This window comes from Sturnus vulgaris, chromosome 27 (assembly GCF_052056855.1).
Source record: "Sturnus vulgaris isolate bStuVul1 chromosome 27, bStuVul1.hap1, whole genome shotgun sequence".
NCBI lineage: Eukaryota > Metazoa > Chordata > Aves > Passeriformes > Sturnidae > Sturnus > Sturnus vulgaris.
In genome coordinates, this window is record NC_142269.1 from 3,235,032 (window position 1) to 3,258,391 (window position 23,360).

General features: G+C 52.9%; 1 protein-coding gene across 1 annotated transcript; it reads left to right on the plus strand.

Moving 5' to 3' along the window:
- The first annotated feature begins 3,313 nt into the window (after positions 1–3,313).
- Positions 3,314–22,333, plus strand: SPOP (speckle type BTB/POZ protein). Its single transcript, XM_088179456.1, has 10 exons — positions 3,314–3,536; positions 9,188–9,319; positions 10,021–10,142; positions 11,441–11,592; positions 12,399–12,526; positions 14,420–14,597; positions 15,441–15,496; positions 15,965–16,087; positions 17,832–17,974; positions 19,355–22,333. The coding sequence occupies exons 2-10, from the start codon at positions 9,242–9,244 to the stop codon at positions 19,497–19,499; spliced, it is 1,125 nt and encodes a 374-aa protein (XP_088035582.1). The 5' UTR covers positions 3,314–3,536; positions 9,188–9,241; the 3' UTR covers positions 19,500–22,333.
- The last annotated feature ends 1,027 nt before the right edge of the window (positions 22,334–23,360 follow it).

Genomic DNA, 23,360 nt, shown 5'->3' on the forward strand with positions numbered 1-23,360 from the left:
GGCTCTCCATCCCCCTTCCCTGCAGGGTTCTCAGCCTTTCCACGGCTCAGGGATTCCAGGATCCAGCAGCTCTGCCCATCCTCAGCCCCCGTGTGAGCACAGCGAGGTGACAGAGCCGGGGCTGCTGTGACAGGAGAATCTCCAGAGGGGCTGGGAGGAGCAGGAGAGCTGCCAGGGATGGAAACACCCCGGGCACCAGCAGGAGAGAATGGATTCTTAATTGGCTGTAGCAAAAAAAAAAAAAAATGACCACTTAACAGCTAAACCATGGGAGCCTGTGATATCCACATTATCCAACGATTTAAATTTAACATGACCCAAGCATCTCCCCAAATCTAGCAAGGATTCCATGGCAATTCCGTGGCACAGCATTCCTGGTGCTCTCCAGATGGGAAATGAGCTCCACAGGTGCCCCTGGTACGGGCAGAGGGGAGCAGCACCTTGCTCTGGTTCCGTGAGTGCTGCACGAATTAAAATCTCATTAAATCTCCCCCCGTGACTGAGCAGGGCTTTGTTTGGAGTGGGGTTTGTTTGGGTTCCTAACAGAGCTGGCAAAGCCAGGAAATCATGAAATAACTGCGTTTTCATCCTCTCCTGATAGGGGAGTTTAATTAGCGCTGCATTTTCAATAGCTCTGATCCCGACGTGCCGCAGATCCTTCCTGGATAAGGGGATAATGATTGGAATCCTGTCCTGGAGGCTGGGCTGCTCCTGTTCATCACGGCACAGAAACGCTGGCAGCTCTCTGCAGCTCAGCCTCTCCCTAATTACATTTCTGGAGTTTTAGTAAATTGAAAGGGAAAACGCAGGAACAAAATAATTAAACCCGAAGAGGAAGTGAATATTAAAAAGCAGCAGCTAGTTAAAATTCTTGCACACAGCTCCTCTCAGAGCTTGGTTTAATCAGCTTCCCGTGGAAATCAAATTGAGAGGGGTGACACCTCCAAACCTGGGCTAGGGCAGCGTTTGGTGTCCCTTGTTCCAGGGAAATGCCACCTGCCTGGTGGGAATTGTCCCTGGAGCTGGGAATTCAGAGCTCTCCCTTCACACATGCCAAAATCCCCATCGGAATAGCCAAGGTTCAAATACCTGGAATTGTTTATTTATCACAGAATTGTGCCCCAGACACGAAGAAGTGACAATAATTCTCTTTTAGGGGGGCTAAATAACTTTTGCAAAGGGAGGAGAGCCGAAATTCCACCTCCCTTTCCACAGGTGCCCAATTTAATTTCCCACTTCCCGGGAACAAGAGAATTTTGATCAGGAGAACCTGAAACAGAACTTGACTTCCCCAGTGCAGAGTGACACTTGGCCAGTGCTGGATTAAAGGAGAATTTCTGTTTGTTCTGGTTACAGAGAGGCTGACAGGGAGGGGGGGATCTCTTTGTTGTCTGCAAAACTGCTGCTGTAATTTCCTCTGCTACTCCAGCTCTGAGAGGAGAAACACATCGCTAAAAATCCACAGTTTAGGTGGGAATAAAAAATGGGAATGGGAAGAGGGGTGAAAAGCGGTTTCCAGGAGAAATGGGAATGCAAACACCAACCCTGCACCTCGCAGAGCCAACATCACCTGCTGCTCTGTCACCACGGGCAGCACTCGGGGACACGAAGGAATGCAGCAGCATCCAAGGATTTCAGGCTTTGGAGGAGACACTTGCCAGGAAAACATTGTGGAGAATATTCCCAATAATCCCGGAGCCAGCAGTGGGTGGATGTGGAAGCCCCTGGCCAGCAGCAGCAGTTCTCACCTGGGAGAAGGAGAGAGAAAACAAAAATATTTTGCATTTCCCATCTCAATGAGCGTGGCTGTGCTGTGGAATCTGGTTGATTTGGTTATTGGGGTGCTTTGTAATGGAATTAATTCACCCTGAGGCTGGAAGTGGCAGGAGGGGAAGGCTGGCCCTGGATAAGACTCTCTACAAACATTCAGGCAATTAAGGATTGGCAACAATGACAGCTTTGCCTCACTGGTTACAAACCGCTACAAAATAGCAGAAAAGAGCTATACCGACAAATTAATTGCTTCCTTTGCTGAAAATGTATAAATAAGTAAAAAAGTTTTGTATCAGCACGGGTGTGGGGGAAACTTTGTCAGCCGGGAGCCCGAGCCAAGGAGAAAGCAAGGCCTGAGTCGATAACGCTGAAAACCAGGGGTGGAGTCTTGTTTTTCATTACGTTTTTGGGAGATTTTGGTAACTCTCTCTCACAGAGTTGTGAGGGGAAAGAGCACCCGCCATTCCCGCAGGCAGTGTCCCCTCATGGAGCTGTGAGGGAAGGGGAGATGGCTCCTGCCATTCCCCCGGCATGACCCTTCACGGAACCATGAGGGAACGCGGTGATGGTTCCCACCTTCCTCTCCCGCAGTGTCCCCTCACGGAGCCGTGAGGGGAGATCGCTCCCACCATTCCTTAGGCAGGTGTCCGTGAGGGGAGATGGTTCCTGCCATTCCCTCAGGAAGGCGTCCCCTCACGGAGCCGTGAGGGGATAGGGTTCCCGCCATTCCTTAGGCAGGTGTCCGTGAGGGAAGCTGTCTTCCGCCATTCCCTTAGGCAAGTGTCCCCTCATGGAGCCGTGAGGGGACATCGCTCCCCCCATTTCCTTATGCAGGTGTCCATGAGGGGAGATGGTTCCTGCCATTCCTCAGGCAGGTGTCCCCTCACGGAGCTCACCCGCCATTGCCTCAGGAAGGCGTCCCCTCACGGAGCCGTGAGGGGAGATGATTCCCGCCATTCCTTAGGCAGGTGTCCGTGAGGGGAGATGATTCCCGCCATTCCTCAGGCAGGTGTCGCCTCACAGAGCCTTGAGGAAAAAGGCGATGGCACACCTGGAAACCTCTCTAAGGACCGGGGGAAGGCGGTGCCGCCTGCGAGGGCCGTGTGGGGCAGGGCTCTGTGGCAGACATAGTGGCGGTGGAACGGCACGGGGACAGCGAATGGACAGCGAGGCACACGGCGCCCGCTGAGCGGCGCTGCCAGACGAGCTTTCATCAGCGGGGCAGCAGGAGGGGCAGGGCCGCCAGGGCACGCCTGCCACAAAGTGATCTGTGTGTGAAAGCGCAGCAGGGACGGCACCTGCCACAAAGGGAGGTGTGAGGGAATGCGCGTGCGCGGAGCCAGCCCGGCCGCGCGTGCTCGCGACGCCGGGAGAGCTCTCGCGCGACGGGCGCGCGCCTGTAAAGGGAGGTGGGCGTGGCCGGCGGCGTCTGCCCCGCACTGCGCATGCGCTGCCGTGAGGGGAGCGCTGGGCAGCGCCATATCCTGGGCCCCCCCCACCTCACCACCCCGGCCCCGCGCGCATGCGCGCTGAGCTGCTGCGGGCACCTGCGCAATAGTGATCCCCGGGTCGCGCTCGGCGGAGACCGGCCCGGGAGGACATGCTGCCAAATAGTGATCCCTGGTTGCTGGTGGTCTCCTGAGGGGGCTGCGGGGTCCGGGGGCCGTCCCCACACACCGCACCTGCCCGGGCAGCGCTCCCCGCCTCCCTCCGGCCTCCCAGCAGCGCCGCACCGCCGGCGGGGCCGCTCCTCGGGCCGCGAGGTGAGAGCGGAGGGGAAGGAGTTGTGAGGGGAGTGGGGGGGCGGGGGGGGGGGGGAGAGCGCAGGGCCTGAGGGACGGGATGGGGGGGCGGTGGGGAAAAGTTGGGGAAAAACATGGGGCGGGCATTCCTGGAGATCGCCAGGCTGGGGGAGAGGGGCTGTGGAGTGCCTGGAGCCGGGGGAGGGAGCACGAGTGGGAGAAAGGGAAGCGGGCCGGAGTGGGAGCGCTGGGATGAGGATGGGATCAGGCCGGACGGGTGACAGGTTGTGGCCTGGCCCGGACCTTGGGCTCCTTCCCGAGGCTGGGCCGGGTGAGAATCAGAGCCGGGATCGCCGCTGCTGCTCCCCAGGAGAGTGTGGGGCCTGTGGTGCTGTTTGGAGGAAATGGTGCATCATCCTGCAGTGTGGAAAAGGAAATAATTCCCTTTCCCGGGGAGCTGGGGCCATCCTGGAGCGCTGCTGGTGCTGCTGCCCAGCACGGGCCGCATTCCCGGTGCTCCAAAGGGAAAGCAGAGAGCCCGGAGCGGGAGGTGGGATTGTCTGGGTCTGACAGGAGTTCTGACAGGGGCACGAGTGATCAGGTGTGATGGGATCTGCTGTCAGCTCTAACCCAGCACTGCCGGACGTGTTTGTGTTGTGGTTCTAAAGCACCGTCCTGACATGAGGAAAAGAAAAAAATAAAACACTTTTCCCTCATTTCCTCCCTTTTTCACTTTGACTTTGGAGTTCTAAGTGGTGGCTTGTTGTGAGAGTCTGAAGAATGACACTTATTTATGCTTTATAAAACAGAACTCCAAACCCTGAATTGTTTAAGTAAAACATCCACCTGCTTTGTCTTTCAGTGACAATTTCCAAACAGCTGCCCACAACGATTTGGTGTCACTTTGCCCCTTGTTTTGTTGTCACCTGAAGAAAAACCAGATTTTTTTTTTTCTCCTTTTTGATGCTTTGTTAGGGTGGGATTGAGCTCAGGACAGGAGAGTGCTCGGAGGGTGTCCTGCTGTCCCTGCCTCAGGACAGTGACACAGAACTGTGCCCATCAAATGGAAACTGCTCCACGTTTGACAGCCTGGAGTGCAGTTCCTGTTCTAAACCCACCCCTTTTCTCCCCAAAATCTCGGGGATTTGGGCACAAACACAGGTCAAGGAGGGGAGTTAAAGTGAGGCCATCTCTGCCTGCCCAGCCCACACTGAAATACTTTTAAAAAGCATTGTTTCTTGTGCCAGCCTCACTCCAATTTCCTGCTCTTTTCCTGTGGAGGAGGCTCGGGAGATGCTGATATCCCTGATAAATAAATAGACGTTAAACCCAGTTAACCCAGCAGCTCCTGTCCCAGTTTCCACTGGGGTGAGCTCTGGGTTAATCTGGGAGTGAGGGCTGAGCTTTTTCCCAGCGAGGTTTTCCAGTCCCAGCCTCACTCCAGCTTTTCCCTGTGGGATTTGCTGCTCATTCCTGGCCCCTGGGAACTCGGGATCATCCCAGTCCCGAGTGTTGTTATCCCTGCCAGATGGGGCAGGCAGCTCCAGTTCCCCGTGCTGGGGGGAATTCCTCGGGAATTCTGTGGGACCCCTGCTCCTCGGGAATTCCTCAGGAATTCTGTGGGATCCCTGGGAATTCAGTGGGATCCCTGCTCTATGGGAATTCCTCGGGAATTCTGTGGGACCCCTGCTCCTCGGGAATTCCTCGGGAATTCTGTGGGACCCCTGCTCCTCGGGAATTCCTCAGGAATTCTGTGGGATCTCTGCTCCTCGGGAATTTCTCAGGAATTCTGTGGGATCCCAGCTCCGTGGGAATCCCTCGGGAATTCTGTGGGATCCTTGCTCCTCGGGAATTCCTCAGGAATTCTGTGGGATCCCATCTCTATGGGAATCCCTCGAGAATTCTGTGGGATCCCTGCTCCTCTGGATTTCTGTGGGATCCTTGCTCCTCGGGAATTCCTTGGGAATTCTGTGGGATCCCTGGGAATTCAGTGGGATCCCTGCTCTATGGGAATTCCTCAGGAATTCTGTGGGATCCCAGCCCGCCTGGATTTGTGCACGGCTGGAGGATTATGTAAGATCTCGCCGATTCCTCCAGCCTCGCTCTGCCGGGGTTTTGCTGCTCGGTGCAGGGAGGAAACCCAGCAAAAACCTGCCAGAAAATGGAGAGAGCCCAAAATAAACACAGGGGAACGGCCAAAACCCTTTTATTGACAGGGAGCTGCTCCTTCCTCAGTGCTGCGAGGCGGCCGTGCTCGGAGCTGAGAAATAAAAAACGCGTGGCCAAGTCCAGAAACACCTGACGGGGCACCAGCTGTGGGCTTGAGGTGGTTGCACCCCCGAGGAGGTGGAGGAGCAGCTCAGAAGCCGATCCGGAAACGGATTCGGTTCTTTTTGTTGGTGTTTTGGTGTTTTTGAATGTCCTCCGGTGCTTTTAAACGTCCTTTCGCTGCTTGCTGAGGGGGGAAGGAGTTGGCTGATAATCGAGTGATAATCGAGTGCTGAGCTCTTCTCTCCGAGGGCTGTCAGGAGGGATTTGGGCTGGGTTTGGGGGATTTAGGGTGGATTTTAGGGAAATGTTCTTCCCGCAGAGGGCGGTGGGGCACTGGAACAGCTCCCCAGGGAATGAGCACATCCTTGGAGCTCCGGGAGCTGCCAGGATCGGGATTTTGGGATGTCCTGTGCAGGGCCAGGAGCTGGGGGTGATCCCTGTGGGTTTTGTGCTGTTCCATGAGAGGTTCTGGAAGTCTCTGTGATGCTGAGGAGGAGGAAAACACTGAGCTGGAACTGGGGAGGAGGGGGCTGGGGTTGTTTTGGAATTTTTTCTTCACGTTTTTAGGGCTGGAAAGGCACCAAAGCACCGACTGTGGCCAGTGCCTGGGGAATTCTTGGGAATTCCTGGGAGGGAATTCTCTGGCTGCAGGCAGGGCTTGCACTGCTGTGAGCTGAGGTGTCGCTGGCCTCAGAGCTCCAGGGATTTTTAGGCATCTGTGGAGTTTATAAAGTTTATTTTTAGGCATCTGTAGAGTTTATGAAGTTTATTTTTAGGCATCTGTGGAGTTCATCAAGTCAGGATCGTGGCAGGGATTAAACATTCCCATCTGGAAGGTGCTGGCTTGGCCATGGATGCAGCAGATTCTGCTGATTTTAGAGCAAAAAGGGCTGAAATTCTCATATTAAGAGCTCGGCTCAGCTTTTCTCAGCCTGTGTTACAGATCCTCCTGGGAAGGTTCTGGTCTAGGATTTAAGAAGGGCTTTAGGCACAGACACGAGGTTTAAGTTGTGCATTTGAGGCTGGGCCTGGTGTCACATTCGGGCTGTGAATTAAACACAGCAACTTTGATCCAACCTGTGACAACAGAAATCATTTTCCAGGAGCAGAGAAGGGCCTTGTGCCCAGCTGGGACAGAGTTAAACACAGCACAAGCCCAGAGGTTAATCTGAAATGGGCTCATTTTAGGTATTGGGGTCTTGTAAGGTCAGGAATGTTGGTGAAGATACACTGCAGTGCTCAGGAGAGAAACATTTAATTGTATCCGTTCCGTGATTTTGGGTCACTCCCATTCCGGGGGGTCACTCCCTGATCCGTGGCTCGTTCTTCCTTCCCCCTTTGCCCCATCCCCATCCCATCCCATCTCCATCCCATCCCCATCCCCATCCCCATCCCCATCCCATCCCCATCCCATCCCCATCCCCATCCCCATCCCCATCCCCATCCCCATCCCCATCCCCATCCCCATCCCCATCCCCATCCCCATCCCCATCCCCATCCCATCCCCATCCCCATCCCCATCCCATCCCCATCTCCATCCCATCCCCATCCCCATCCCATCCCCATCCCATCCCCATCCCCATCCCCATCCCCATCCCCATCCCCATCCCCATCCCCATCCCATCCCCATCCCCATCCCCATCATCTCCATCCCATCCCCTCCCCATCCCATCCCATCCCCATCTCCATCCCATCCCATCAGTGACGGACACAGGAATTTTCCCGGTGGGAAGAGGGATGAGATGTGGCCTCTCCCGACTTGGGGAAGGACCAGAAACCCCAAAAAGCACCAAGAACCCCTCAAAAGCCTCAATTAAAAATTTCCTTCCTTCCCTCCCTCCTTCCTCCCTCTGAGTGCATCTGGAAGTGCAATTCCCCAGGAATTTCCCTGCCTTTCTTAGGAGTTGCTTTATCCTCAGAAGGTGACAGATTTTTGGGGTTAAACTCCGCTGATTTCTGGGTTTGTCCCGGGATTCTTTGTGGAGTTTCCGTGCCCACCTGTGCCAGGTGAGGTGTGGGCTCTCCAGGGGTTCCCGGGGCTGAGCTGTGGGGCCGGGAGGGGACTTGGGCAGGGTGACAAGGGAACATTTCCTGTGCGGATCCGATGTCTCCATCTGGAAGTGCTCGCGAATGGGGTGAGAATCGCTCTGATTTTAGCTCAGTCCCGAGCCAGGAGTTTGTTATTTATAGCCGAGGAGTAGCAAACTCCCACTGTACACACGGGGCCATAAAATAATATTTGCAGTTTTGTTTCCTGTGTTTGATATTTCTGCCTGTGCCTGCCGTGTGTCCCTGCCTCTCCTGAGCTGTGATATCTGAATTATTTCCCGAATATTTCCCTCAAACCTGCCGTGCTTTTCCATCCTGCTCCAGCCCGGGGGTGCCAGCACTGCTGGGGAGGTGACACCTGGTGACACCTGAGGTGTCCTGAGCAGCAAACCCAGCCCATGGAGAACTCCCTGCCAGGGCTGTGTGGAGGGGCCGTGGAATTGCTGTTTCAGATTATTCCAAAGTTATTTTAAATTAGTTTTATGCCTTTTTTTTTTAATCCATCCTTTTAACTCTTCTCAAATAAAATCTGCATTTTCAGAGATCAGAACACTCGTGGCAACGAGTAAAAAGCTGTTAGTTAAAAACCAAATCACTGAAATTACTGCAATTTTAACAACAAAACCCAGTTTCAGGCCTGCTCTCATGCTTTATTTATTTCCTGCTCCTGCTGAAGCCTTTCCATCCCTGACCATCTTGTAGCTCAGCATGCAGACAGGTGGCCAGTCCCCAAATCCCTGCCTGCTTTCCCTCTTGTCCCCGTGGTGTGTGAGGTGCTGCAGGACACAAAGCCGTGAGCAGAAGGCTCAGCCCGGGCCCTTCCCTGTGCCAAACCCTCAGTGCTGGCTCCGGGCTCGGCCTGGGGGAGCTCTGTGCTCGTGGAGATGCCTCAGTGCAGCCTTCCCTTGTCACATCGAGTCTGGAGGGTGTTTGGAGGGGACAGAGAGGAATTTATCCCCTCCAGTTGGGTTTGATTTGTCCGTTCCTGTCCCTCCAGGCACAGCTCAGCTCCATTTCCCTGCTGATTGTTGATTTCTATGGGTTTACTCTCTCCAGAACGAAATTCAGCTCTTTTCCCTGCTGGTTGTTGATGATTTCTGATGGTTGTTGATGATTTATGATGGTTGTTGATGATTTCTGATGGTTGTTGATAGTTGTTGATGGTTTCTGGTCTCTCTCTTCCCCCAGGTGCAGCTGACCCTGTTCTGTGCTGGCTGTTGATGGTTGTTGATGGTTTCTGCTGGTTGTTGATAATTTCTGCTGACTGTTGATGGTTTCTGACGGTTGTTGATGATTTCTGCTGGCTGTTCCTGGTTTCTCCTGGTTGTTGATGGTCTCTCTCTCCCCCCCAGGTGCAGCTGACCCCATTCCTGCCTCCCGTGCCCCTCCCCACTCCCAAGCTGGCGATGTCCCGGGTGCCGAGTCCCCCCCCTCCGGCAGAGATGTCCAGCGGGCCGGTGGCCGAGAGCTGGTGTTACACACAGGTACAGCTGGAGTTACACACGGGTACAGCTGGAGTTACACACAGGTACAGCTGGAGTTACACACGGGTACAGCTGGTGTTACACACAGCTACAGCTGGAGTTACACACAGGTACAGCTGGAGTTACACACGGGTACAGCTGGAGTTACACACAGCTACAGCTGGAGTTACACACAGGTACAGCTGGAGTTACACACAGCTACAGCTGGAGTTACACACAGCTACAGCTGGAGTTACACACAGGTACAGCTGGAGTTACACACAGGTACAGCTGGAGTTACACACAGGTACAGCTGGTGTTACACACAGGTACAGCTGGAGTTACACACAGGTACAGCTGGAGTTACACACAGGTACAGCTGGAGTTACACACAGCTACAGCTGGTGTTACACACGGGTACAGCTGGTGTTACACACGGGTACAGCTGGAGTTACACACGGGTACAGCTGGAGTTACACACAGGTACAGCTGGAGTTACACACAGCTACAGCTGGAGTTACACACGGGTACAGCTCCAGGGGTTAGGGTGGGTGTGGAGTTACACACTGCAGTTACACACAGGGTAGTTATGGCAGGTACACACAGCAATCACTGCACTTACACAGCAGTTGCACAACAATCAGTGCAGTTACACAGAGCAGTTCCACAGCAGTTCCACAGCAGTTCCACAGCAGTTCCTCAGCTGCCATTGTCTCCCCCAGATCAAGGTGGTGAAGTTCTCCTACATGTGGACCATCAACAACTTCAGCTTCTGCCGGGAGGAGATGGGGGAGGTGATCAAGAGCTCGACCTTCTCCTCTGGAGCCAACGACAAACTCAAGTGGTGAGAGCAGGGCCAGGGGCTGAGCACTGGGGATTTGGGGGCTCTGGGACACAGGGAATCCATGGGAACATCCAGAGCCAGGGGCTGAGCACTGGGGATTTGGGGGCTTTGGGACACAGGGAATCCATGGGAGCATTGTTATCCTGCCCAGCACAGCCCCAATGCCTCAGCAGTGTTTGCACACAAACCAAACCAGATTTATTTACCTTCAAAACAGATTTCTGTGCCAAATCCAGGTGAGGCTGGGAGGGTGCACAGCCCATTTCACCCTCCCAGTTCTGTGGGGTTCACAAGGGAATTTTTGCTGCTGTGAACCCCTTGCTGTAAATGTCAGTTTATTTGTGGAGAGCACAGGGATGAGGGAAGTGCCAATGTCCTCTCACTGCTCCTGCCCAGCAGCTGCTGCCTCTTCAGCATGACCTCGTTTGGGGCCTTTCCCTTTCCTCTAAACCTCCCTTATCTTCCCTGAGGCCTCAGTGATTTCCAGTAACTCCGAGTGGACTTTGCTCAGAGCCTGTGTCTGCTCTGAGCCCTGTCCTGCTGCATCCCTGGGCTCTCATTCCTGCTTTTCCCCCGATGTGCAGCAGTTCAGAATTTCCCTTTGCAGCACAATCCGTGGGGAAGCAGCCCCAGGACGAGCTGTATCCACGGGATACAGTGACAGCTCTGTCACTGTCCTTTGGGTGGCAGAGCTGTGCTTTCCTTGGCCTGCCTTTGTTCCTGTCACCTTTGTGCCCTCCCTGCAACATCTGGATCTGTGCATTTGGTCCCTGTGTGTGGGAGCTGTTCATTATCTGTCTGCTTTTTGTTCTTGCTGGATTCTGTGTCAGGTTTCAGGTCATGGAGGAGCCTCTTCCTGCCTTTTCTTCACACAGGAGGAGATTTTCCTTTTAACCCTGGTTGTTTTTATTTTTTTTTTAAGAACCACCGACCTTCCAGAAATCCCTTGTTCCTTGCAGTTGCCTCCTGTGGAATTTTACCAACCATTTCTCTGCATTTGTTGTGCTTCCTCCAACCCATTCCTTCCATCTTATTTATTTCACTTTCCTTTTCTGAGGATTGGTACCCAGGGGTTTTCTCAGCCATTCCAGCCCTTCTCCCTGGGGCTTTCTTGTTTTGCTCAGAATTCCTGGGTGTTTTTCTCAGTGTGAGGGTGCAGCTGTACCCCAGCTCTGCTCCTTTCACCCTCCCTGTGCTCCCCTGGGGCTCAGGGCTTGTTACCAGCCCTGGTTTGCTGGGGAAATGTGGGAATCCCACATGGAAATCCCTTCCCTGACCCTGCCCGTGCCCCTTTGCAGGTGTTTACGTGTGAACCCCAAGGGCCTGGACGAGGAGAGCAAGGATTACCTGTCCCTGTACCTGCTGCTCGTGAGCTGCCCCAAGAGCGAGGTCAGGGCCAAGTTCAAATTCTCCATCCTCAATGCCAAGGGGGAGGAGACCAAGGCCATGGGTGAGTGAGACCCTTCCGGGGAAAGAAACCTTTCCTGAGGGGGGGAAACCCTTCCTGGGGTGAGGGAAACCCTTCCTGGGGTGAGGGAAACCCTTCCTGGGGTGAGTGAGATCCTTCTGGGTGGGGGAAACCCTTCCTGGGGTGTGAAACCCTTTTAGGTGGGGGAAACCCTTCCTGAGGGGAGAAAACCCTCTGGGGTGAGTGAGATCCTTCTGGGTGGGGGAAACCCTTCTAGGGAGAAGAAACCCCCCTTTGGATGTGTGAGATCCCTCTTTATGTGAGTGAGACCCTTCTTGGAGTGAGTGAGACCCTTTTAGGTGAGAGAAACCCCTCTTTGTGTGAGTAAGACCTTCTGGGGTGAGGGAAACCCGTCTGGAACGAGTGAAACCCCTTTTTGTGTGAGTGAAACCTCTCCTGGGGTGGATGAGACCCCTGTGGGGTGGATGAGACCCCTGTGGGGTGGGTGAGACCCCTGTGGGGTGGGTGAAACCTTTCCTGGGGTGGGTGAGACCCCTGTGGGGTGGGTGAGACCCCTGTGGGGTGGATGAGACCCCTGTGGGGTGGGTGAAACCTTTCCTAGGGTGGATGAGACCCCTGTGGGGGGAGATAAACCCCTCCTGGGGTGGATGAAACCACTCTTTGTGTGAGTGAAACCCTCTGGGGGACTGAAAGCCCTCCTGGGGTGGGTGAGAGCCCTGTGTGTGTGTGTGTGTGTGTGTGTGTGTGAAACCCCTCGTGGGCTGATGTGGGCCAGGCTTTGGGCTGTGCTGTGGCCTGGCCTGGGTTAAGCCGGGCCTATCCCGCAGAGAGCCAGCGCGCCTATCGCTTCGTGCAAGGCAAGGACTGGGGATTCAAGAAGTTCATCAGGAGAGATTTCCTGCTGGACGAGGCCAACGGGCTCCTGCCAGATGATAAACTGACCCTGTTCTGTGAGGTGAGCCCTGCTGCCAGCCCTGGGCAGCTCCTGCAGCCCCAGGGAGCCCCAGGCAGGTCCTGCAGCCCCATTCAGGACAGGTCCTGCATCCCCAGGGCACTCCAGGCAGGTCCTGCATCCCCATTCAGGACAGGTCCTGCAACCCCATTCAGGACAGGTCCTGCATCTCCAGGTAGCTCCAGCAGCTCCAGGCAGGTCCTGCATCCCCAGGGAGCTCCAGGCAGGTCCTGCAGCCCCATTCAGGGCAGGTCCTGCAGCCCCATTCAGGGCAGGTCCTGCAGCCCCATTCAGGGCAGGTCCTGCAGCCCCATTCAGGACAGGTCCTGCAGCTCACAGCAGGGCTGGCCCTTCCCTGGCTCTCACAGGCTCAGGCTCACTGCTGGATGTCTGACCCTACTCTGGCTGTTCCTTTTTCCCTTCCCTGATCCATCCCTCAGCTTCCTGCTCCATTTTCCCTGGAATGTTGATGGGATTTGGGCAGGTTTGATGATCATTTCTCAGTGCTTTGGTGTTCCCATCCCTCAGTTTGTGTTCCTTGATTTGGGGCTCACTTGGGATAATCCCAGCCTGAACTGCCCTGCTCACTGAAGGAGAGCTTCTCTTTATTTCCTTCCATGTGTCTGCACAGCCAGCACAGAGAAAAATGAGAGAAAAGGGGATTTTACAGCAATCACCATTTTCTGCTCGTTGTGTTTGTGTTCTTCTACAACATCATTATTATTTCACTTGTGCTATTCCAGGCAAAGATGCAGCCAGTTATTTCCAAACCCAGAGATTTAAGTTGGAAAACCTTAATGAGCAAATAGAAACTCTAATTTAGTGTCTTCAGAGCTTCTTGTGCCTCACTCCCATTGTCTTTTTAACTGCAAGCCCCTTCCTGGAGCTGGTTTTTTGGTTTTTTTTTTTGCCAGAAAAGAGCAGAACAAGTTGTTCTCTCCTTGCATCTCCTGCACTGTTTTTTTCTGGGAGTCTTTTTTTTTGCTGTGTTTTCTTTCAGGAATAAAAGAAGGGCTTCAAAGTCCTTTGACAGCTGGGATTTTTGGGGGTTTTTGGTTTGTTTTTTGGGGTGGTTTTTTTTTTTTTCAGGTTTTGGCCATCATAATCATGCACATATTTAAATGAACAAACATCTCAAGGATGTTTGATCAGCAGCAGAAATTCCTGGGGATGGAGGGAGCCCTTCCTTGAACACAAAATGGGAGGAGAGAGGAGATCCTGGCATGGCAGAAACAAATCCTTTGGTTTGGCATCAGGGCTGGGATCCTTCTCCTTTCCTTTATCCTTTGCTTTTTCCTTTATCCTTTCTTTTCCTTTCCTTTATCCTTTCCTTCCCTTTGCTTTTTCCTTTTTCTTTTGCTTTTTCCTTTGCTTTTTCCTTGATTTCCTTGGGTATGATTGTATTTTAGGGTGTTTAACTCTCCTGGAGTGGGGTCTGGTTGTGTTTTAGGGTGTTTAACTCCCCTGGAAGGGGAAGCATGGGGCACTGTGGGGTCAGACACTGCCCCTGTGGGTCCCTCGTTCCCCTGGTGTGCTGGCTGTTGCATTATTGATTGGGGAGGCCTCACAATGATGGAGGGAGAAACTGGGTCAGGTGTGGTGTGTGGAAAAAATCAGGAAAGAGCAAAAATCCAGTTCCACTTCCTTCAGAAACCTCCTCATGGATTGCATGGACGTGCTGTCAGTGTGGGGCTGAGGGGGAAACCTGCTGGGATCTGGGATTTGGGATGGTGCAGGTGCAAAGAATCCTTTAAAAGTGGGGAATTTGGAACCCCCTGTGCCTGAATTGAGGGTTTTCATTGCCCCGGGCTCTGTGGGTGCCCCGGGCTGCCCTGCCCTGGCCCAGAGCAGGGCTGTGCAGGCCCGGGGGCTGTCCCTGAGCGTGGCTGTCCCCAGGTGAGCGTGGTGCAGGACTCAGTGAACATCTCGGGCCAGAACACCATGAACATGGTGAAGGTGCCCGAGTGCCGCCTGGCCGACGAGCTGGGCGGGCTCTGGGAGAACTCGCGCTTCACCGACTGCTGCCTCTGCGTGGCCGGCCAGGAGTTCAAGGGCCACAAAGCCATCCTGGCAGGTACCTGGGGGTGTCCTGGGGGGTGTCCTGGGGGGCCAGGGAAGGGTTTGGGATCGGGGAATGGGGGGAGTGGTTTGGGATGGAGCCACAAAGCCATCCTGGCAGGTACCTGGGGGTGTCCTGGGGGGTGTCCTGGGGGGCCAGGGAGGGGTTTGGGATGTGGGAATGGAGGGGGTGGAGCCACAAAGCCATCCTGGCAGGTACCTGGGGGTGTCCTGGGAGGGGTTTGGGATCTGGGAATGGAGGGGGTGGAGTCACAGAGCCATCCTGGCAGGTACCTGGGGGTGTCCTGGGAGGGGTTTGGGATCTGGGAATGGGGGGAGTGGTTTGGTGTGGAGCCACAAAGCCATCCTGGCAGGTACCTGGGGGTGCCCTGGGAGGGGTTTGGGATCTGGGAATGGAGGGGGTGGAGTCACAGAGCCATCCTGGCAGGTACCCGGGACTGCCAGGGAGGGGTTTGGGATGGAGGGAATGGTTTAGGATGGAAAGAATAGATTGGGATGGAGGGAGTAGTTTGATATCAGAGAATGGATTGGGAGTGGATTGGAATGGAGGGAATGGATTGGGATCAGGGAATAGTCTGGGATGGAGGGAATGGTCTGGGATGGAGGGAGCTCAGAGCTCATCCATGGCAGGGACACCTCCCACTGTCTCAGGGTGTTCCAAGCCATGTCCAGCCTGGCCTGGCACACTTCAGGCATCCAAGGGAGTCTGGAAAACCCTGCTGGGAGGTGCAGGGAGCTGGGGAGGTGCTGGCAGCAGCATCCAGCCCTTTCCAGAGGGTTCAGCATTCCCAGAGGGTTCAGCATTCCCAAGGAGCTCTGTTCCCTCTGTTCCCCACAGCACGATCCCCCGTGTTCAGTGCCATGTTCGAGCACGAGATGGAGGAGAGCAAAAAGGTGAGGCCTGAGGGAATGATCCTGCTCAGGGGGGGGGTCCTGCTCAGGGGGGTCCTGCTCAGGGGGGTCCTGCTCAGGGGGGTCCCCTCTGGCACCTGGAACTGCTCCTCTCCCTGAAGGGAGCAGGAAAAAAGGGTTTTGGGATCAATTGTCCCTTTGTTCCCTTGGGAAAGAGGCTGGGGGACACAGGGAGAAGTGGAGAATGTGGGATACAGCTTAGAGTTCTTACTCCATCCATGTATTTTCTTTTCCTTCCTTTTCCCCCCTCTTTCCCCTCTCTTTTCCTCCCTTCCTTTCCCCCTCTCTTTCCCCCTCTCCTTTCCCTCTTTCCCCCTCCTTTTTCCCCTTTTCTTTTTCAAGTTCAACACCCTGTAACCACTTTCCCTGTGACACTGCAGGTCTTTGGGGTGGGATGAGCCCTGGATCCCCCTTGTCAGACCCCAAAAATCTCCTTTTTTCCCCTTGCAGAACCGGGTGGAGATCAACGACGTGGAGCCCGAGGTGTTCAAGGAGATGATGTGTTTCATTTACACTGGCAAGGCCCCAAACCTGGACAAGATGGCAGATGATCTGCTGGCAGCTGCTGACAAGGTGAATTTGGGATTTATGGATGCTGGGGGAGATGGGAATGCCCTGGGATTTCCTTTCCACAGTGCTCCCAGAGCCTTGGGATGGGCAGAATCCTTGGAATTGGGGAACCTGGAGCCACACCTGGACCATCAGATTGACACAGAGCACATCTGGAGCTGCACAGCTGGAGATCCAGCAGGAATTTCTGTCTCCACTGCTCATTTTTAAACATTTCTGAAGCTTCCAGAGGACTCTGCTGCAGATCTTCCCATTAAACCTGCAGGAATTTTTTTTTTTTTTGCTCTGCTGCTCATTTTTAAGGATTTTTGGGAGCTCCCAGAAGAGCCTGTTCAGCATGATCCGAGCTGGGCTGAGCACACAATTACAGAACTGGCCCAGGGATGTTTTCCATGTGCTTATTCCCAAATCCCTGGAGCAGTGCTGAGCCTGGACAAACAGTTCTGCTCCTGCCCTGCCTCCTGCCAGCCCTTCCTGGGGCTCTGGAAATCCTGCAGTGGGAGCTGGTGCTGGTTTTCCTGCTGGAATTCCCTGGGGAATGGAGCCTGGTGCAGTCTCTGAAATCCTGGGATTCTCCCCAGCTCCTGGAATCCTGGGATTCTGTGCTGGGGGTTCTTTGTGTCCTTCTGTGTCCCAGGGCTGGCTGAGGAGGGAAAAATCCCAGAATTCCAGCCAGGATTGAGGTGGGAATCAGAGCCAGGAGATTCCAGGATTGATCACAGCCATGCCCAGGATTCCTGGTGTTTATCCAGGATTATCCAGGATTCCAAGGCATTGCCTTGGGGCAGCAGCACTGAGGGCAGGCAGAGTTTTAATTCTGATTTTCCTGCCTTCTAACACAGCTTTGCTTTCCCTTTCCAGCTCCTTGTGGGCTTTAAAAGCAGGAATTAAAAAAAAAATTAAAAAAAAAAAAACAGAAATAAAAAAACTCCTCCAGGAAAACACATCAAGCATCCAATATTTCCCCCAGGGACTGAAGCAGCTCCCTCAGAGCTCTGCTGTCCCTTAGGGAAAAGCTGTAATTAGCCCAAAACCAACCAAAATTCAACTTCAGCAGCTCCCAGTGCAGGAGGATGGGGGAGAGAGGTGGAATTAAAAAAAGGAGGGAAGGGAAATGTTGCTGCTGAGAGCCCACAGTGGCCACTCTGGGCCAACAATGTAATTAAAAATGAGTTCTTTGTAGCAAAAAATGGAAGTTAAAAAGTGGATACATGGAAGAGAATGTTCCATCTCCAGAGGAAGAGTGCCCAGCTTTATTTGTTACATTGGAGGCTCTGACAGGCAATTATCAAACCCAGGGCTGGCCCCACACGCTGCTTCATTTATTGAGACACATTAGCAAAGAAATTTGATTTGCCCTCTCAATTTGCCAGAGAAAACTCCCCAGTGCTCAGCCTGTGTTATCAGCCAGGGTTCAGGAGCTGGGATTGAGCCTTCAAATCCAGCCCTGGCAGGGAAATCTCAGTGAGATCCTGAAACCAATCATCAATCAATCAATCAATCAATCAATCCATAGAGATGGAGCCAATCCCAGAGCAAAGATCCCACAAAATTCCAGGTACAAACCTGAAGTGGAGGAGCAGAACTTGAGGATTCCCACCCCCCTGAGGTGTTCCCTGCTGGAATTCCATGATTTTATCCCAGTATGCCCTGGAGAGGCTGAAGGTGATGTGTGAGGATGCCCTGGGCAGTACCCAGGGGTAATTCCAGGGGTAATTCCAGGGGTAATTCCATGGTTTTGTCCCAGTATGCCCTGGAGAGGCTGAAGGTGATGTGTGAGGATGCTCTCTGCAGTAACCTGTCCGTGGAGAATGCAGCTGAGATCCTGATCCTGGCTGACCTGCACAGCGCAGACCAGCTCAAAACCCAGGCTGTGGACTTCATTAATTAGTGAGTAATTACTCCAGGATGGACAAACCTTTTCCTTTTCCCTTCCATTTTCCCTTTTCCCCCCTTTTTCCCTTCCCCTTTCCCATTTCTCTTTCCCTGCTCACTCCAAACCAACCAAGTCCAGGTTCCTTCCCATCCCAAGATCCCAGATTTGTTAATTGTTAAATTGTTAAATTGTTAAATGCTCCCACTCCGTGCTGGCCCCTGCAGGGAAGGTTTTGCTCTGTCATTTTTGAGTTCCCTCCCTGTGATCCATGGTTTATCCAGCATTCCAAACCCAGCTCAGCCTCGTTCCCCTGGGGTTCTCCAGCCTGGGAGCTGCTCTGGAGCTTCCTGGGATCCCCAGAAGCTGCAGGCAGGGCAGGATCAGGGAATTCTGATCCTGGAATCATCCTGGGATAGCAGGAGCTGGGGAGCTGGATGAGCTTTAAGGTCCTTCCAGCCCAAAGCATTCCATGATTTGATGCTGAGGGATTGATTGCAGCTCTCCATCCAGCAGCAGATGGAAAATCCCAGCCAAGCTTTAATAAATAAATGGAACATTTCTGTCACTGGGTGCAGCTCCTCCCGTGCTTTTTATATCGATTGAAACCATCCCTGTGCTGGGAGCTGGGATCAGTTCCCTGTGCTGCCATCCCACCTGGAATGTTCTGGGAGCTGGGATCAGTTCCCTGTGCTGCCATCCCACCTGGAATGTGAGCTCTGCCATCCCACCTGGAATGTGAGCTCTGCCATCCCACCTGGAATGTTCTGGGAGCTGGGATCAGTTCCCTGCTCTGCCATCCCACCTGGAATGTGCTGCAGCTTCTCCTGAAACGGGGCCAGACCCCTCAGAGAGAGCCCAGCAGGAGAAACCCCGAGTTCCTCAGGGCCCTGGCAAGAGCCTGCAGGGCTGCTCCTGTTATCCCAGTCCCTGATCCCAGTTTACTCCTGTTATCCCAGTCCCTGATCCCAGTTTGCTCCTGTTATCCCAGTCCCTGATCCCAGTTTACTCCTGTTATCCCAGTCCCTGATCCCAGTTTACTCCTGTTATCCCAGTCCCTGATCCCAGTTTGCTCCTGCTTATCCCAGTCCCTGATCCCAGTTTGCTCCTGTTATCCCAGTCCCTGATCCCAGTTTGCTCCTGTTATCCCAGTCCCTGATCCCAGTTTGCTCCTGCTTATCCCAGTCCCTCATCCTGTTCGTTCCCCATTATCCCGGCCATATTTCCCAGTTATCCCAGTCTGTCACCTCAGTTATCCCACTCCCTATTCCCCTAGTCCCCATTCCCAGTGATCCCAGTTCTCCCAGTTCCCCCCTAACCCCAGTTATCCCAGTTCTCCCAGTCTCTAACCCCAGTTCTCCCAGTTGCCCCCTGACCCCTCCGTGTCTCCGTTCCAGCCACGCCTCGGACGTGATGGAGACGTCTGGCTGGAAGTCCATGGTGGTGTCTCACCCTCACCTGGTGGCCGAGGCCTATCGCTCTCTGGCCTCGGCTCAGTGCCCGTTCCTGGGCCCGCCCCGCAAGCGGCTCAAGCAATCCTAAACCCGGCCCGGTTCATCTCGAGCTTTTGTGGAAGCGGCCCCGGCTGCGCCGCCGCTGCCGCCGCAGCGCTTTGAGCAGCGGGGAGCCCGGCGGGACCCGCGCCGAGCTCGGGCTCTGCTCTCGGGGGTGGCGAGAGGCCGCTCCGTGCGACCCCAGACTTTGTCCGACAGCGCCGAGAAACTTTGGGGAAAGGGGGGAGGGTGGTGGGCTCGGGGCTGGTCGCCATTCCCTGTGTCTTCTTGTGTTCCCGAGGCCCCTCCGGGCTGGCCCTGCCCGGGCTGGCCCGGCCCCAGGGGGGGCTCTGTGTGTGTTGGGGGGTGGGAGATGCCCTGGGGAGGAGCCACACGGGGACTTTTCTGAAGGGCAAGAATTCCACCCAGAAATTTTTTTTTTTTTTTTTTTTTTTTTTTTTTTTGGTGGGTGGGGGAGGAAAAAAAACAAAACAAAACAAAACAAACAAAAAAAAATTCCTCCCCGAACTTGGTGGGGAGCTCCAAGAGTATTTATGGTAAACTTTGGTTCCCAAAGTCCTGAGCTGAGCTGAGCTGAGCTGGATGTGGGGTCTGTGCCCTGCTGCCCCTCAGCCAGGAGATGAATTCACTGTTTTAGCACTTGTGTGTCCACTGCAAACAGACAAAAAAAAAAAAAAAAAAAAAAAGAAAGAAAGAAAGAAAAAAAGGTTGAAAAGCCCTTTTTGCTATGAAATGTGTGCTCAGAGCACGGGGGGCTGTGCTGGGAGAGGATGAGTGAGACCCCTCGAGCCAAGGACGGTTTCTGGTTTAACCATTGTGGGAAATGTCCTGGGCATTTCCCCCCTGCTTTATTTCCCCTTTTCCCTCCTGATTTTTTTAACAGAAAAAAACAACAACAAAAAAAAAAAAAAAAAACCCCAAAGCCCTTTGCCAAGATGAATTGATGGATTTCACTGCTGCGTGTGAGCCCCTGTGATTCTGACACTGTTTGTACCTGGTCTGGCTGTCTGGGGCCAGCCCTGTCCCTTTCTATTTAGTCACTTCTTACAGCAGAGATCTTTCAATAGCTGGGAACTCTTTTTGGTTTTGTTTTTTTTTTTTTTTCTTTTGGAGAAAAAAAAAAAGAAAAAAAAATATAAATAATTCCTATTTTGTACCCTGTGGTATCTCTGGTCTTTTTCTTTTCGTTGTTGCTGTTGTTGTTGTTTATTTTTTTTTAATTCCTGTTTCGTTTTTAAGCCTCCTCAGGTTCTCCTCACTCGTGTCCCTGCTGGTTCCTGCAAGCCAGGGAAGATTTTTTTTGTTTTTTTTGGTGGGGGGAATGTTGCACAGGGAATTTCAATATAAACCTGTTGTTTCTCTTTACAGGTGAGGCCAAAATTCCAGAGTTTTTTCATGATTCCTGCAGGATTTTGGGTCCCCAAATCCCCTGGGAAGGGAATGGGAGCAATTCCAGAGGGATCTGAAATTCTTCATTTCCCTCCATCTCCATCCTGGTGTCCCAAATTCCTCCCCCAACTTGTTCCTAATGACCTTTTTGGAGTTAATTTAATTCGAAGACATTTAATTAGAGAGGGTTTGGTTGGGTTTATTTGCTCTTTCTGACCTGCTGCCCACTTGGCTCCTTGGCTGCAATTCCAGGCTCAGGCTGCAGGAAATTTGGCAATCCCACATTCTGGGCTGTGTTTGATTTCAAATTTAATTGAAATAGAAATATAAATTTCATTTTCATTTAAACCTGGGAGCGCTGTGGATGCACAAAAAGGGGGAGAAACTTCCCTGAGTGGGGCAGGAAACAGAATCTGGGGAAAAAAAAAAAAACAAACAACCAAAACCAGGGAAAAAAAATAAAAGAGCAGCAGATGAAATAATTGGGGAAATAAAAACTGGAGAAATAAACAGGAGCAGCTCCCTCGGATTTGGCTTTTTGAAGTTTCCTGGGCACAGCGTGGGCAGGGAAATCCAGCCCAGTTCTGCTTCCAGTGGAATTGGGATTTTTTTTGCTGCTCCTTCCATCGGGTCCCATCGCTGGGACTGAATTATTGAAATCCCTGGAGGAGCTGTGTTAATTGGGGGAGTTAATTGGGAGAGGAGGGGAATTGTGGAATTATGGCATGGGGAGAGGAGGGAGCAGGGAGGGAGAGGATGGGACTGAGGGCTCCTCTTGGAAATATCATTATTATTATTATTATTATTATTATCGTTATTAGTAATAATTTTTAATTTTTATTACATTTTTATATTTTATTTTTATATTATATTTAATATCGTGTATCTTATATTACTCTATTTTTATCTTCTATATTCTTACATTTGCATATTTAATTTTTATTGGTTTTATTATTTTGTTTGTTTGTTTATTTATTTATTTGTTATTTATTTCTTGTCCTCTTGCTCCCAGGAACAGCTCCCTGGATCCCAGATTCCCCCAGGAGCAGCAGGAAAAGGAGGATTTCATCCAGCTGATGGAGGATAAACTGGTCAAACTGGGTGAACTGGGACAGCCCCACGTCCTGGGATCCCAAAAAAAAACAAAAAAAACCTGGATGTCCTTCCCAGGCTCAGCAATTCCCCCTTGCTGAGGATTTTTGGGATTTTCCAAAGGATTCCTTTGGGTGGGGCTGCTCCAGGCCTGGATCCCACAAATCCTGGAGGAGATCCTGGAAAAAATCCCTTGGAATGTTGGTGAAATCCAGGATTTTTGGGGGGCATGGGAAGCCGAGCCCAACATTCCCTGATCCCAGGGCAGCTCCAGGGGGGGATTGGGGCTGATCCCAAAACCTCTCCTGTGCCCATGGACTGTAAATCCTGCTGTTCTGGGCAATTAACATCTCCTAATTAAATTAAACTCCATCTGGCTGAGCCCAGCGAGCCAAGGAGGGCGTTAATTAAAGATCCCAACGTTAATTAAAGATCCCTGTGACCCAGGGCTGGGATCAGCAAATCCCCAAATCCGTGGCAAAGTGCTGGAGCATCCCAAAATCCGGGGAAATCCGAGGGGATGAGGAAAAACAATCCAGGAATGGCTCTGGAATTCTATGGAATTCTTTCCGGGGGGGAGGGAAAAATTGGAGATGGGAACAGATTTTTTAAGGGTTTGGGAGTTTGGGAATGGGGAATGGGTTTGGGGAATGGGGAATGGGAATGGGAAGATTCCAGGCTGGATTTCCACACCCAGGGGGATGTGTCAGATCCTGGAGGTGAGGAGAAGGAGCAGAATTCAAACCAGGCTGCAATTCCAAAGGTTTGGGAAACTCCAGGAGATCCCAAACTGCTCCTGAGGATCCCGGGATGCTCCAGCGCTGCCTCATCCCCCGTTCATCCCTCATTTCCCGGCCAGAATCCCGCAGGAATCTCCCTGAGCTCCACCTCTCCCCTGGGTTTGCCTCTGGAATTGTGTTTTCCTGCACAGGACACGACATTCCAGAGCCTGGAGCTCGGGATTCTCTCCCACCCTGTGGGAAATGGGAAGTGGCCGTTCCTGGAGGCCCTTTGGAAGCAGAGACGCTGGAAAAGCCTGGGAATAATATGGGAGCATTCCCGGATTCCCACAGCCACCACAATTCCATGGAATTCGGGAGCAGCAGCTCCCAAATCCTGGAGCCATCCTGGGCTGGGCTGGGGTCCCTCAATCCCCCCCTCCCCTCCCTGTGCCCTTTTCCCCGGAGCCCGCAGCATTCCGCAGCAATCCTGAATTATTGAAGGAATTTCCACTGCAGGCAGGGCTGGGATGGAGCTGGGAATTCTCTGCCGAGGAGTTGGAGCCTGCAGGGATTTGAGCAGGAGCTGGAGGAGTTTTCCATTCCTGGCCCTCACAGCTTTCCCTGGATTTTGTTGCGTTTTGTTTTTCCAGGTCTTGAATTGCGTTTTGCATCCTCCCAGATTTCCC

Bases quoted from the DNA above. Each gene is read 5' to 3' on its own strand.
- SPOP (XM_088179456.1), top strand. From the start codon at position 9,242: ATGTCCCGGGTGCCGAGTCCCCCCCCTCCGGCAGAGATGTCCAGCGGG. The intron at 9,320-10,020 runs GTACAGCTGGAG...TGTCTCCCCCAG, and splicing joins AGAGCTGGTGTTACACACAG to ATCAAGGTGGTGAAGTTCTC. The intron at 11,593-12,398 runs GTGAGTGAGACC...CCTATCCCGCAG, and splicing joins GGAGGAGACCAAGGCCATGG to AGAGCCAGCGCGCCTATCGC.